The sequence below is a fragment of the Entelurus aequoreus genome, linkage group LG04 (assembly GCF_033978785.1).
Source record: "Entelurus aequoreus isolate RoL-2023_Sb linkage group LG04, RoL_Eaeq_v1.1, whole genome shotgun sequence".
NCBI classification, from domain to species: Eukaryota; Metazoa; Chordata; class Actinopteri; order Syngnathiformes; family Syngnathidae; genus Entelurus; species Entelurus aequoreus.
The window spans coordinates 30,934,965-30,951,887 of NC_084734.1; the positions used below are offsets into that span (position 1 = coordinate 30,934,965).

The window sequence follows — 16,923 nt, forward strand, 5'->3', positions numbered from 1 at the left end:
TTCATCTGTAGAAACAAATTCAACAGCATGCTCATGCATGCAAAGGTATAAAATACTTCAAAGTGCACCCGCCTTGTTTGTGACCCAGGCAAATCAAAACATGTTTTCCTGTCCAGTCATATATAACTTGTCATATAGTTTTCTTAAAAACAGGGGTTCTGTCAGGCATTCTGGCCCACATGAGCCCTCCTTCCAACACCTGCCAATCAGGGACCCTTGGAATTGGCCCCACTCTACCACCTTACACAGCTCTCCTGCTTAAATGTAATGTTCAAATCTGGTCTCGTCCCGTGAAGCCAAAATCGTGTATCGTCTCGTGAGATGACCGTAATGTCACACCTCTGGTAGTAATATAATTACTTTATGTTAAGTCTTTTTTAACAATTAACCTTAAATCAATTGATCAGGTTGTAATTTGCGATCCCAAATGTTCCTACTGCTGATGATAGTGGATGCAGATTTACATTTATGCTCTTGTTTTGAAACTCTTGTAACATGACCATTAAATAAAAAGAGAGGGCCTCTTTTATTGCATTTTTTGTAGCCTGCTGTAACTTAGTAGTGTTAGCAAATCATTAAAAAGAAGAAGACAGCGTCGCAATTAGACTACGATTTTTTTCCCCGTCCTGTGGGTCTTGCCGTCAACATGGTCGACAGCTTGTTTTGACTTCAGGAGGCAAACTCACTGCTTACAGACAACTTGATACAAACACCGCTGCGAGGAACTCACAATGGTTTTGTCACTAGATGTATTGAATTTCAACCTCCTTCCTGTGTTGCGCCAACTGAAGGTCTCCACTTAATTACCACAGCTGCCGACCTTGTTGAGATAAACCCCCCAAGGCTATGCCGCTCGCCACCAGGCTGTTAAACAAATACATAATGAGACGCCCAACCTTTGTGTGTCTGCTTGCTCTTGATCAGAACATGCTGGAGGAGCTGGAGGACATTGGTCTGCGTGTGGACAACGTGAGGGACCAGGCTGTCATCCTGATGACCAGCAGGGGGCCCGCCTGCCGGGATGTGGTGGAGCCCAAACTGGCCGAGCTCAACTGCAACTTTGACAAAGTGTCGCGGCACATCAAAACGGCCAAGGTACGAAATAATGGAAATAATGTGTTCCAGGAGAGTTTTAGCTGTCATATAATCTTCATTTACTGTCCAATGTTATAAAGTGTAAAAATAGACTAGTCACTGTTGAAACTAAAACATAATATAAAACATAAAAAGTGGATTAAAAGTTGTGTTTGGGGAAGAGTTAGCATTACGACTTGGACTAAAATACGGTTTTACTATATTGTACTGAGCAGCCCAGACAGTGACATGTGTACTGCTTTCCTTTTAATTAGGAAGAAGTAGGTGCAAAAAAGTCAAAGAAAAGACGAAATCCCTGAAATTAATATATGACATCAGCATTTAAAAAAAATATAGTTTAAATTGTACTTTACTGTACTGCACTTTAGTACTCATCAGTACAGGGGTGGGCAATTAATTTTTACCGGGGGCCGCATGAGCAACCCGAGCACTGCTGGAGGGCCACATCGACAATATTTCAATTAAATTTTGCTCAATATTATTTTTGATATACCGTAAGATAAATAATAATAATGAAAATAATAATAATATTAATAATAATAATAATGAATAATAATAATACTTTCATTTAACCTAACTTAACTTTATACAAAAGCAGGTTGCTTTTGATGGTTTTATTTTTAACACTGTCTTACACAACACTTCCTGATGTATAATACAATGCAAAAATGTCAATTTCTGCACAGGGTTAATTTAAAGTTTATCCTGCATCCTCTTTAAAAGTCCAACATTTTTCCCCGTCAGATTTGGACAACCATCTGTTGTCACACCTGCCAGCTTGTCCCATTTCAGTCCTAACATGTCCATACACGCATTTACCTATGTGAACAAGTCATTACCTGTGGTTGTCTCTTTAATTGACTGCATGGCTGCCAGCTTCTCCGTGATTTGAAAGTCTGCAGTTATCCCACTTAAGAAGATGAGCAGCTGGGCGGTGTCACGTACATCACAGCTCTCATCCAAAGCCAGCGAAAAACAGTCAAAGTCGGCCGTTCTGTTCTTCAGCTGAAGCTCCAAGTTTCCGGGCATATCAGCGCAACAGAGTCCAATAAGCACTCCTTCATAAACTCTCCGTCAGAAAATGCCTTACTTTTTCTGGCGATTTTGTGAGAAATGACGAAACTTGTCCTGACAGCTGCATCTCTGGGGGTGTGAAATTTGGCAAAAAGTCCTTGTTGGGTTTGCAGTTTTACCATCAATGCATCAGCCTCCCTTGCACGCGCTTCATCAGACATATTCCGGTATTTTTCCTCGTGCTTCGCCGTGTAGTGGCGATTCAAATTATATTCTTTAAACACAGCAACCTGTGTACCACAAATTAAGCACATTTAGCGTGAGCTGACCTTTTGGGGGTAGCCGGGCATCACTTGTCGCTGTGCACCATCACTCACAGGTTACACCCGGACATTGGTCCATAAATAACAATTTTCAAAATAAAAGCAGCACAGTTGTATTGCACGCATGTTTTTTAAAATTTATTTTGTAATTTGTGATTGCCGCTGTTCACATTCACTCACAATCACACACGCGCATACGTCCACACGGAAGTAATACAAATAACGCTTTTCAAAACAAAAGCAGCACCGTTGTATTGCACACTCGACATAGATACTTTTTTCAATTTATTTTGTATTTTATGATTGGCCTCACGCAGGCCGGACAGGGACGCACAAAGGGCCTGATGTGGCCCGCGGGCCGCCGAATGCCCAGGTCTGCATTAGTACTTTAGTACTCGTTAGCGATGTCCTGATCAGACAGTCGTTGATCAGCAGAAGAACTGCTCAGAACCCAGCTGTGTCCCGGTGTTTACATGCTAACGTTTGTACTCACGTGAAAGATTCCTTCAAAAGTGATGCACGTTCAGAGAAACACAATTATATTTTTTGGTGAAAACATGCAGAAGTTGCATGAATTAAGAGCAAGCTGCAACAAAACGTGCCATCCATCCACACACACACACACACACACACACACACACACACACACACACACACACACACACACACACACACACACACACACACACACACACACACACACACACACACACACACACACACACACACACACACACACACACACACACACCAAGTGGGACGACACAAGAAGCTAACTGCTAAAGCTTCGATGTAAAGTAGAGGTGATTGATCCAGATGTCGATACCATCGAAACCCAGTATGGTGTCAATATGTAAACTATACTAAAGTGATTATATTGATATTTTTTATTTTCTTACAAAATAATGTTTTGGTCATTTTAATTATTGTTTATAAACTCAGAGAGTGAGTCTATAGGAAGCTTTGAGGGAAAATCCTAAATTATTTCAATGGAAACCAATAGTAGTTTTTGTTTTTGTTTAGTTATTGTGCACTAGCCACTTTATTAAAATATGTATGTTGCATTCAGTATAGGGATGTCCGATAATGGCTTTTTGCCGATATCCGATATTCCGATATTGTCCAACTCTTTAATTACCGATACCGATATCAACCTATACCGATATCAACCGATATATGCAGTCGTGGAATTAACACATTATTATGCCTAATTTGGACAACCAGGTATGGTGAAGATAAGGTTCTTTTTAAAAAAAAATTTAAAATAAGATAAATAAATTAAAAACATTTTCTTGAATAAAAAAGAAAGTACAACAATATAAAAACAGTTACATAGAAACTAGTAATGAATGAAAATTAGTAAAATTAACTGTTAAAGGTTAGTACTATTAGTGGACCAGCAGCACGCACCATCATGTGTGCTTACGGACTGTATCCCTTGCAGACTGTATTGATATATATTGATATATAATGTAGGAACCAGAATATTAATAACAGAAAGAAACAACCCTTTTGTGTGAATGAGTGTAAATGGGGGAGGGAGTTTTTTTGGGTTGGTGCACTAATTGTAAGTGTATCTTGTGTTTTTTATGTTGATTTAATTTAAAAAAAAAAAAAAAAAAAAAAAAAAAAAACGATACCGATAATAAAAAAACCGATACCGACAATTTCCGATATTACATTTTAACGCATATATCGGCCGATATTATCGGACATCTCTAATTCAGTACCACACATTTAATACATCTGGTTTATAACAATACTAGCATTTTTTTAATTTAATAAGATAAACTTAATAAAAAGGTGTTATTGTGTTTAAGTATTGGGTTGTGACTTAAAATTTGATCCGATCTGAGGCCAAAAAAAAAATTAAGGATCGGGATCTGAGGCCATAAAATCGGTTTCGGGTTTGCAAGCTAAAAATGTTGATTGTGACATCCCAGGTACTCACATACAAGCTAGGTCATGTATTCTTGAACTGTTCAACAAGTACCACTGGTGTTAGGCAAGCTCAACATATTTGAAACGCCAGTGATGGTTTTAATGTATTTATCTTCATAGTCGAGAGATATCATTAGAAATAGCTATACAAATGCAAATAATTAAAGGGGAGCTACACCTTTTTCGGAATTGTGTTTTTTCATACTTGTTTGTGTTTTTTTATGCATTTTTTCTTGTAAACAAACAGCAGAAGTCAGCTAACAATGGAGCCAATGGTAGTTTCTCTATTCCACCTATAAAGGGCTCTAAAAAATCCTATATCAATATTTTATATACAAGCTGTCAGTATATAAAATGTAGTAACAGGGACATTAATGAGAACATGTAATATTTACGTATTTTGCTCATTTTAAGCATACGGCGGCGCATTAATTTCACAGACACATCACAACCTCAGCTTTTCCCTTCAACAACGACAACATTACTACTTATGGCAGATTTCATGAGAGACAACAAAGACTACTTTGGGACAAATGATGATCAGAAACCTTATATTTTCTTACCTGAATATAAAGGTGATGATCTACAAGTTTCAGGAGCTGTGTGCAAAACAGATCCAGCTTTAGTGAAACACTAAGCATCATGCAGCAGTATTGCTAAGTGATAAACAAGAAATACAAACTACGAACAACGTAAAACAATGACTTACTGTACAATGTCTGCTCTCACTGGGATGCCGCTGATGGGATGGTGCCGCAAACCAGCATCTTTTCATGTCTTTCTCACCATCTCCGGGTCTACTGTACGAGATGGAAATGGAGTATTGCTGACGGTTTTTGGATGTTTTTTTAGAGGGCTTTATGGGTGCAAGAGTGTACTCGCAATAGCTGCATGGTTAGCCACCTCGTATTTGCCATATTATAAGAATTAGAATGCATAAAAAAAGAAAAACATAATTATGTTTTTGTCTTACATAGGGATTGTGAGGGATAGGCAGAAATCCCCCCCAAAAAGTGAAGTTCTTCTGTAAGCATTTGCTGATATTTGCCCAAACTAAACTAGTCTTTAATTAGATATTGTTTTAAAACTAATTATCTGCAAATACAAGCCACATATTAGAAGCTAAGATGTAAGGTAGCAAAAATGATATTTGCAAAGCAAATACATTGTTGAGGTGGTACTTGGTGTAAGTTGGGTTACATTATTAGTTTTTTTGTATTTTAAATGCAGATGGTGAGCAATTTGGAGTCAAGAGGTGTTGATGTGAACGAGGAAGTGCCACAGCAGGTAAAAGCCTGTCTCACACTAAACTCTGTATTAAAAGTACATTTAAATGAATAAAGTGATGATTTTTCCCATCTAGATCCTTTATAAATCGGAGACCCAGATAGAGACTGCTGATGATCTTCCCCCTAGTGAGGTGCAGGTGTTTCAAGTCAAGCTCCAGAACACACTCCGGGCCCTGCAGCGGGACCACCAGGACCCTGCAATCAACCCGGATGATGACAAGGTACACAAACTAGATTTGAGTTCCTGCTTTTGGAAGTTTCATGAAAAGTCCTTCCTCTGCTCCTGTGCTTTGATTTGACAATTCAAGGCCTAACACGTCTGGAATTCAGCCTGCGTTATCAATGTTTATGACACTAATCACCCTCCTGTGGCCAATCCCAAGCAAGGTCAACGTCCCAGTGTCTTTTAAAACTAAATCCGTTTATTGCAACAACACTGTTGCTTTCTGCTGGTGTCTCTGGAGCTCTTTGCTCCACATTTCTCACGCTCGTCTGTTTGCACCAGATGGACGAGGAGAAAGCCAGCGTGGAAGAACTGCTGAGAAGAGGAGAAGATCTGCTGCAGCAAACTTCAGATGAGGTCCAGAGGGAGGAATTGAGGCTCCTGCTGCTCCGGCTTCGGAACCAGTACTCCGCTCACAGGGTTCGATATCCAAGAGAGACTGCCCTTTGTGCGCTGCTGCAGTTTGCTCTTCAAAGTGTGTGTGTTTTAGGAGTTAAGACTGCTAAGAAGCAGGCATCTAGAAGCAGAGTCGTCCCACACTATCACACAGCAGATAGAAGACGCCTCGCTAGAGGTGAGTTCAATTTGATGACGTCTCTTCTGGATTCAGTGCAGTTGTTTTAAGTCTCTTTTTGAACGGTGTAAGGACATGCAGTCGGTAGTGGACAGCATCCGCGCTACCTCACACAGCCCATCCAGCTACTTGCTGGACATCAACAAAGTGCTGCTTGCCATGGCCGACAATGAGTTGCTGCTCAACTCCTCTGAGCTCAGCGGCGGGCTCTATGAAGACTTCTCCAGCCAGGAAGACACACTCAGGGTCAGTCTGACTTGTCTTCTTCTTGCTTTCAACACATCCATCCATCCATCTTCTACCGCTTGTCCCTTTCGGGGTCGCGGGGGGTGCTGGAGCCTATCCCAGCTGCATTTGGGCGGAAGGCGGTGTACACCCTGGACAAGTCGTCACCTCATGGCAGGGCCAACACAGATAGCCAGACAACATTCACACTCACATTCACACACTAGGGCCAAATACAATATGAATAAAATATATAGAACTGCTAGAAGTCAATGACTTCTAGCAGTTCTTATTGCGATATTTAGCAAAATCTAAATATCGCAATAAGAAACTGGTAATGGAAACACCCATATTTAAAAAAACCTGTAAAAAATCACTAAAACATATTGAAGTTTCTCGCAAAAGCATGAGGGAAACACTTTTTTCCGCATTTAGAGGGCACCTAAACACCAAACCGGCGGGTCGCCAGTGTGGGACAACTAAAGCAGATGGGTCGTCTAGGTCTCGCTTCCGATAGGTCGGCCGGAGGCGGCACCGCTGCACCGGGCCGTCTCGCAGGTACATTCCCCGCAATAGAGACCGACCCGCAGGCTCGGAGAGACCCACATGGCCCGACAAGTTTCAAGGGGGCCGTAAGGACGTTGCCTTTAAGCGATCACCCACTGCCTTCATCATGACGTCATCTATTAATTAAACATTAAGAAAACGGCAACAATGTATTTTGTAAACAAAAACAAAAACGTCATCCTTTCCAAATATAACTGTTAAAAAGAAAATAATACAAAATGTTAGTGAATATCGTTACCTGGATCTCATTTTAGGCCACCTCTTCACTCGCCATGCAGCAATAGATGATATTACCTGACACCTTCTATGTTAGCTACTTCTCTTTGTTTTTAATGTCTATTTTCTGCTGGATTTACTCTCTATATTATGCTGCAGCTGTCACATATACTGTAATATTGTACATGGTAATTGTTATATGTTGTATATATGATATAGACATAATATAGTATATCAGTATATATAATGTACTGTACATATATTATGTAAATATTATGTATTTACGGCGTGGCGTAGTGGGTAGAGCCAGGGGCGCCGAAAAGGGGGGGTAACGGAGACGGATTCTAGGGGCCCATGATGGAGGGGGGCCCAGAGAGGCCCCTAATGATGATGAAATTATAATACAGAGGGCCCTGTAAAGATTCTTTTCATGGGGCCCAAAATCCCTAGTGGCCCCCCTGGGTAGAGCAACCGTGCCAGAAACCTGAGGGTTGCAGGTTCGCTCCCCACCTCTTACCATCCAAAAATCGCTGCCGTTGTGTCCTTGGGCAGGACACTTCACCCTTTGCCCCCGGTGCCGCTCACACCGGTGAAATGAATGATGAATGATAGGTGGTGGTCGGAGGGGCCGTAGGCGCAAATTGCAGCCACGCTTCTGTCAGTCTACCCCAGGGCAGCTGTGGCTACGAAAGTAGTTCCAGGTGTGAATGATTGGTGGGTTCAGAAAAACATGTAAAGCGACTTTGGGTACTTAGAAAAAGCGCTATATAAATCCCAGGCATTATTATTATTATTATATATGTTATATTTTATATCGCTATATTTAGTCTAATTATACCTGCATTGTCCTTTCCATCCTTACACTTTCCATCACTGTAACTGAGCTACTGTGTGGAACAATATCCCTTGTGGATCATTAAAGTTTGTCTAAGTCTAAGTCTAAGTCTTGGCTTTAAAAAACATATCAAACAGATGTGGCAGAGACTTAAGTACAACATACATTTTTTTAAATGTATCAGGAATTAATTAACACTGAAGGCAGCTCAAATGTATTTTAATGCAATGATCATGTCTCGTTTTTATTATTGTATAACATGTTGGTCCCAGGCAAGCAAAATTACACTGAAGCCATTGGAAACCTTGCACAAACAATCGCTCAAAATCCTTGACCAAAAACCACAACACCACCATCACTGTTTAGTTCTTCGAAAATATAGATTGTTTCCATTTGCTAACAGTCACAGATTAGCATCAATACGAATGGCCCATCGAATCCTAAATAACACTGCACCAGCGCCCCTTAAGCACTTTGCCCAGTCTACATCTGCTGTGACAACTACAACAGTGGTTCTTAACCTGGGTTCGATCGAACCCTATGGGTTCGGTGAGTCGGTCTCATGGGTTCGGCAGAGACACACCCGACTCATCGTGTAAATAAAAACTTCTCCCTATCGGCGTATCATGGATATCCCAAACAATGTTCCCTCTAATTTTCCATACGCGTGAGCAAATGCAAAAACTCCTTGAGCATTCAGTGGAGCACATGTGAGCGACGTCAGACGTGCACATGCACTGTGGCCACACCAGCAGCACACTTGTCCCAAACCTGACTAAATAACAAGCTGAGATAGGCTCCCCCCCGCCACCCCGAAAGGGACAAGCAATAGAAAATTGATGGATGGATGTTTTATTATTATAATTAATTGACAGCAGTCATTTCCATGAGATTATTTTATAATACAATTGTTTTGGCCCACTTACAATGACAATAACGTGTTTTTCATGAGCTGTGTACTAGTATTGTATGTCTGGGTGGAAAACGAAGAAAAGGAACAGACTTTGCTGTGAACATGACATGTGAGTGGCACTTGCCAAGGTGAAGCCACGCATATCTGAACTGGTCTCTGAAAGGCAACAGCAGAAGTCACACTGATTTGCATGTGTGTAATTTGTTGTGAGTTCATGCACTGTGTTGGTTTTGTTCTTTGAACAGGGTGATGTTCATACACGGCTCATTTTGTGCACCAGTAAAAAAAACATAATTTTGTCTTGAATTTGAAGAAAAAGAAACATTTTATTTTTCACTAAAGGGTTCGGTGAACGCGCATATGAAACCGGTGGGGTTCGGTACTGACTGCTGTACATATCCTACCAAGTCAGTCCTACACTGTTCCAATGTCCATTTCTCTGATGATACAATTGTTGATGACTGAAGTGTTGATACCAACCAATCCTAACCCCCCCCCCTCCATATCCCACACCCCGGATTGTAAATAGTGTAAATAATTCATTGTATATACTCTGATGATTATCTTGTGTGATGACTGTATTATGAAAATAGTATATATCTGTATCATGAATCAATGTAAGTGGACCCCGATTTAAACAAGTTGAAAAACTTATTCGGGTGTTACCATTTAGTGGTCAATTGTACGGAATATGTACTTCACTGTGCAATCTACTAATAAAAGTTAAGGTTAAGAACCACTGAACTAGAAACACACAAGCCTCCACCAGGGGGCAGAGTAGCGTACCCAGATGTAAAACCTTTTTTGCACAGTCAGCCTTTTTATATAAAGCGATAAAGGAATGGAACGACCTCACAACAAACGTAAAAAGTCTAACAGATTATTTTTCATTCACAATTTAACTTAAAAAGTGGCTTTGGAGCTATGAAAGTTGCTCACACGGTCACTGAGGTGGGCAATATGTTTGACATGTCAACTTAATGTGTATTATATGTATTAATTTATGCATGAGAAAACATCCTTTAATGGAAACAACTACAAGTTGCAAATTTACTTTGTCAAAATGTTAGGAATATCGCTTTTCTTTTGCGAAAAACTGCAATGGAAACGCAGCTGTCTTCTGTTTTTGTAGACCATCAGTGAAAACCTGGAGCGTATCGGAGAGCAGGTGGCCGGCATCCAAGAGCGCCACCAGGACGTCATCCCGGGTGCTTCGCCCGCAGAGGTCTCTCAGGTGGAAGACGGCCTCACACAGCTGAACGCCGAGTGGGACCGCCTTAACCGCATGTACAACCAACGTAAAGGGTGAGAATGCACCACTGCTGCTTTGAAAACCTGCCATTTAAAAGTTAACATGGGTAATAACTGGCACTTGGCTTCCACGGAGTGGAGCCTTGAGTATTGGCCAATACCAATATTGAGCCGATACGATATCAGCACAAATCATACATACTTTTGTTTTGTAGTGTGGAATGTTAGAAAATCATCATCATCAATCTTTATTTGCAGACCTTAGGATCCATTACACACATAAAAACACAATACAAAACATTAAAAACAAAACAATACAACATTAAAAACAAAACAATAAAACATAAAGCCCAAATGTCAGATTCTGACATACAAACATGTGTGCCAATGGTTCCACAGTCCAGATGAGTACCTAACAGAACTGCGAGCAGGGTTCGTTATCACAGTGAGTGTGTCATTTTCAGACTCAGATGCCCTACACATAAACTTATACATAAGGTTGCATAGCAACGCAGAGAAAGAAGGCACCCCAACACTAACAAACATCTGGCTTGCACTGGAGCTTCTTGGAATTCCCAGGAGCAGCCTCATACAATCATTATAAGCAACCTGCAGCATCTGTATGCTTTTCTGCTTTTACAAATGTACTTTACCCACAGGGGGGCAGTATACAGAAGAGTGCAATAGGCTCTGAATAAGTTTATCTTTACATCCTGCGTACAATAATAAAATGTATTTCTCAGCATGTTTGCTTGGGCATACAGCATACGCCGCTGTCTGTATAGGTCAGCAATGATGTGCCCCAGATATTTAGTTTTGTCACACACACTCAGCACCTGTTCTAACAGAGAGAACGAAGGAAAAGAGAGGTCCTTGTCTTCTCTTCTTCTACATATCATGATGACACTCTTTTTGGCATTATATTTCACATCATATTTTAAACCATAATCTGTACATATAAACATTCAAAATGTTTGCTTTAGTAAAATTAGTTAAACAGAGAAAAAAGGTAGGTTCAAAGACAGTATATTTAATATTAACTGTCTGAAATGGACTTTAAGTTGAAGTGGAGTGATAATTGTTTTTTTGGTGACACCTAGTAGCCACAATAATTAATTAGGTTAAGCTCATGACTCAGTAAATTGAATGATGCGGATACGCTTGTTACTGGATACTCTCTAATACACTTCTGCCTTGGAGACTTTATATGTTTAAGTATTATGCTACTATAATCAACTCATACTTGTTTAAATTGACAAATCCCATGTTTTAGAGGACAATATTGTTAAATTGGGGACACTTATTACTAGGGCTATGAATCTTTGGGTGTCCCACGATTCGATTCAATATCGATTCTTGGGGTCACGATTCGATTCAAAATCGATTTATTTATTTTTTCAATTCAACACGATTCTCGATTAAAAAACGATTTTTTTTCCCGATTCAAAAGGATTCTCTATTCATTCAATACATAGGATTTCAGCAGGATCTACCCCAGTCTGCTGACATGCAAGCAGAGTAGTAGATTTTTGTAAAAAGCTTTTATAATTTTAAAGGACAATGTTTTATCAACTGATTGCAATAATGTAAATTTGTTTTAACTATTAAATGAACCAAAAATATGACTTATTTTATCTTTGTGAAAATATTGGACACAGTGTGTTGTCAAGCTTATGAGATGCAATGCAAGTGTAAGCCACTGTGACACTATTGTTATTTTTTTTAATTTTTATAAAAGTCTAATGATAATGTCAATGAGGGATTTTTAATCACTGCTATGTTAAAATTGTAACTAATATTGATACTGTTGTTGATAATATTAATTTTTGTTTCACTACTTTTGGTTTGTTCTGTGTCGTGTTTGTGTCTCCTCTCAATTGCTCTGTTTATTGCAGTTCTGAGTGTTGCTGGGTCGGGTTTGGTTTTGGAATTGGATTACATTGTTATAGTATTGCTGTGTATTGTTTTGTTGGATTGATTAATAAAAAAATAAAATAATAATAATAAAAAAAATCGATTAAAAAAAAAAAAGAGAATCGATTCTGAATCGCACAACGTGAGAATCGCGATTCGAATTCGAATCGATTTTTTCCCACACCCCTACTTATTACATATGTCTAGCTTGTGTGCTAGTGTGTGCCTGTAGCCTCCCAATCAGTATCAATCAATATTATTTATTTAACCAGGTAAACACTCATTGAGATTAAAATATATTTTCTAAGAGTGACCTGGCCAAGAGGGCAGCACAACAAAAAGAAAGACACAAAAGAACAACAAAACCAGCAGCAGTCACACACCACAATTAAAAAACTATTTACCTACATATATTAACATGAACATTTAATAGGTCAAAAAAATATATACAATGTTTCAGTACAAACAACTTAAAAACCAGTACAATGCCCAAAAGAAACAGTTTCTCTATCCTTTAAAATGGCCTGAAATTCCCCCAAAGTGACCAGCTCAGGTGCTTAAGATCCTTCTGTAAATTATTCCATAACCATAACCGTGTCTGAAAGATTTTCTTTCCAAGATTTGTGTTGGCTCTAGGAACGTTTTAATGTTTGCATTTTGTGAATGACTTGACTAAAATACTAGAAAAGATCAAACTTGTGTGCTTATTGGACACACCTTTAGACGTTAACTGGCTGTCCAACTTTGCACAAGTCAACACAATGCAGGACTGCTTGTATCAGAACTTATATTGGAAAGTTTAGATGCAGGCAGATATAATACAATGCTTTTCTTTTTGCTGATATCAGAACGATATCCGATATCAGTATCCAGGCATGAGAAATATCCGCAAAAACGCGGAAGTCCGTGTTTTTAAACTTTAATCTTTGTGTCAAAATATCACTTCTGTGGGGTTTTTTTTAAATATGAAAAAAATATACAGTACCCGCAAAAAGTTTGTACACACCTCATTCAATGCGTTCTTTATTTTCATGACTATTTACATTGTAGATTGTCACTGAAGGCATCAAAACTATGAATGAACACATGTGGAGTTATGTACTTAACAAAAAAAGGTGAAATAACTCAAAACATGTTTTATATTCTAGTTTCTTTAAAATAGCCACCCTTTGCTCTGATTACTGCTTTGCACACTCTTGGCATTCTCTCGATGAGCTTCAAGAGGTAGTCACCTGAAATGGTTTTCACTTCACAGGTGTGCTTGAAGCTCATCGAGAGAATGCCAAGAGTGTGCAAAGCGGTAATCAGAGCTATTTTGAAGAAACTAGAATATAAAACATGTTTTCATTGATTTCACCTTTTTTTGTTAAGTACATAGTTTTGATGCCTTCAGTGACAATCTACAATGTAAATAGTCATGAAAATGAAGAAAACGCATTGAATGAGGAGAAGGCGTGTCCAAACTTTTGGCCTGTACTGTATATAAAGCGAACACAATTTGTTGAACGCTTGCCTTAGCAGCAGGTACTTGCTGTTCCTCTTGCCTGAACCCCGCACTGAGTCGAGGACGGGCAGACGATCAGGAGCATGGAAACAAGCTCGCGGGTGAGCTAACCATCGAGCTTGCTTACTTGTTGCCTCCGTTCGCTCGCCGAGCCGCAATGTTGGCAGCTGTCCACTTTGCTGCTAATCCTATTTGGATGAATACATTTCAAAAACTGTTAGTATTTATCAGTGGCCAGCGAGAAGGTATATATTTTGGACGTAACTGATGTAAACAGAGGTCACAACATCAGAAGTACAGTATATTACCTGAGGGGGCGTGGCTACAGGATAGCGTTGTCAAATAGGAAACGTTTTCTGACTTCTTGGCATGCATGTTATAGAATTTTACATTACACTTTCAATTATAAAAATTAGGGATGTCCGATAATGGCTTTTTGCCGATATCCGATATTCCGATATTGTCCAACTCTTTAATTACCGATACCGATATCAACCGATACCGATATCAACCGATATATACAGTCGTGGAATTAACACATTATTATGTCTAATTTGGACAACCAGGTATGGTGAAGATAAGGTACTTTTAAAAAAAATTATAAAATAAAATAAGATAAATAAATTAAAAACATTTTCTTGAATAAAAAAGAAAGTAAAACAATATAAAAACAGTTACATAGAAACTAGTAATTAATGAAATAGGGTAACATTAAAGTTAGTACTATTAGTGGACCAGCAGCACGCACAATCATGTGTGCTTACGGACTGTATCCCTGCAGACTGTATTGATATATATTGATATATAATGTAGGAACCAGAATATTAATAACAGAAAGAAACAAGCCTTTTGTGTGAATAAGGAGGGAGGTTTTTTGGGTTGGTGCATTAATTGTAAGTGTATCTTGTGTTTTTTATGTTGATTTAATTAAAAAAAACAAACAAAAAAAAAACGATACCTATAATAAAAAAAACGATACCGATAATTTCCGATATTACATTTTAACGCATTTATCGGCCGATAATATCGGCAGGCCGATATTATCGGACATCCCTAATAAAAATGTTAGTAAATTATCTCCTATAAACACTAAAAACTCTTTTGTACATTACATGGGCCATGTAAGTGTCAAAAGGACAGTCAAAATTGGTTGGTAGATGAGAATAAATCTAAAGGTAAAATATAGTGTAGAAATGCACCCAATTGCAGGACATGGAGTCTTAATTAAAAAAAAAAAAAAATTTCGGGGCTTGCGTGGCGGCACTTGGTGTCAATAGAGATTTTCCTCTTTTTCTCTCAAAGGATGCTCACATGCCTGGTATCGGATCAGGACACCCATATTGCTTACACTTAGGGATGTCCGATAATGGCTTTTTGCTGATATCCGATAGTACTATTAGTGGACCAGCAGCACGCACAATCATGTGTGCTTACGGACTGTATCCCTGCAGACTGTATTGATATATATTGATATATAATGTAGGAACCAGAATATTAATAACAGAAAGAAACAACCCTTTTGTGTGAATGAGTGTGAATGAGTGTAAATGGGGGAGGGAGGTTTTTTGGGTTGGTACACTAATTGTAAGTGTATCTTGTGTTTTTTATGTTGATTTAATAAAAAAAAACAAAAAAAACCGATACCGATATTTTCCCATATTACATTTTAAAGCATTTATCGGACATCTCTACTGACAATAGTTTAAAATTGTACCGTGCACACTTGCTAATGCTATTAAATTAGGGAGTGTTTCTAAACTTTTGACTGGTACACCATTAACAAGCCACTTTCATTGCAGTGTCTTTAGAATATATGATATCAATGAAACTTGGATATTCTTCAGAGTAGTCAGTTTACAGCTTGTGTAGCATGTACACTAATTTGCTATCCACTGAAAATGGCTTAGCACACATCCATTAATTTCTGGGTACACAACACGTCACAGTGGACATTGTGCCCATAGTGTCAACATTTTGGGATTGCTATGTTGAATGTGTGCCAGTTTCCAGAGGGAGGGGCTCATGCTCTGCTTCAGAATGTCACAGTACTATTAGAATTCATGTTTCCCTTTAATGTACCGCATCTCCTGCAAATAATCATTGACTTAGAATTTAATGGCAGCAACACATTGCAAAAAAGTTTGCACAGGTGCATTTTTACCACTGTGTTACATGGCCTTTCCTTTTAACAACACTCAGTAAATGTTTGGGAACTGAGGAGACCAATTTTTGAAGCTTTTCAGGTGGAATTATTTCCCATTCTTGCTTGATGTACAGCTTAAGTTGTTCAACAGTCGGGGGTCTCCGTTGTCGTAATTTATGCTTCGTAATGCGCCACACATTTTCAATGGGAGACAGGTCTAGACTACAGGCAGGCCAGTCTAGTACCTGCACTATTTTACTATGAAGCCACGCTGTTGTAAAACATGGCTTGGCATTGTCTTGCTGAAATAAGTAGGGGCGTCCATGATAACGTTGCTTGGATGACAACATACAGTATGTTGCTCCAAAACCTGTATGTACCTTTCAGCATTAATGGTGCCTTCACTTTGCGCCTATAACAATCCGGATGGTTCTTTTCCTCTTTATTTCGGAGGACACAAAGTCCAAAGTTTCCAAAAACAATTTGAAACGTGGACTCGTCAGACCACAGAACCCTTTTCGACTTTGCATCAGTCCATTTTAGATGAGCTTGGGCCCAGCGAAGCCGGCGGAGTTTCTGGGTGTTGTTGATAAATGACTTTTGCTCTGCATAGTAGAGTTTTAACTTGCACTTACAGATGTAGCGACAAACTGTCGTTACTGACAGTGGCTTTCTGAAGTGATCCTGAGCCCATGTGGTGATATCCTTTACACACTGATGTCGCTTTTTGATGCAGTTCCGCCTGAGGGATCGAAGGTCACAGGCATTCAATGTTAGGTGCAGTGATTCCTCCAGATTCTCTGAACTTTTTGATGATATTACGGACCGTAGATGGTGAAATCCCTAAATTCCTTGCAATAGCTCGTTGCGAAATGTTGTTCTTAAACTGGTCGACA

At 39.1% G+C, this 16,923-nt stretch overlaps 1 protein-coding gene across 4 annotated transcripts in view; it reads left to right on the forward strand.

Annotated features, from left to right (window-relative positions):
- Window positions 1-16,923, forward strand: part of utrn (utrophin) — a 393,845-nt gene that overhangs the window by 137,429 nt on the left and 239,493 nt on the right. For all 4 annotated transcript variants that reach the window (XM_062044584.1, XM_062044587.1, XM_062044585.1 and 1 more), the window contains 7 exons: window positions 925-1,095; window positions 5,604-5,660; window positions 5,737-5,883; window positions 6,168-6,305; window positions 6,376-6,459; window positions 6,532-6,705; window positions 10,348-10,520. In XM_062044584.1, coding sequence (XP_061900568.1) covers window positions 925-1,095; window positions 5,604-5,660; window positions 5,737-5,883; window positions 6,168-6,305; window positions 6,376-6,459; window positions 6,532-6,705; window positions 10,348-10,520 — 944 coding nt within the window. The remainder of the gene's footprint in view (window positions 1-924; window positions 1,096-5,603; window positions 5,661-5,736; window positions 5,884-6,167; window positions 6,306-6,375; window positions 6,460-6,531; window positions 6,706-10,347; window positions 10,521-16,923) is intronic.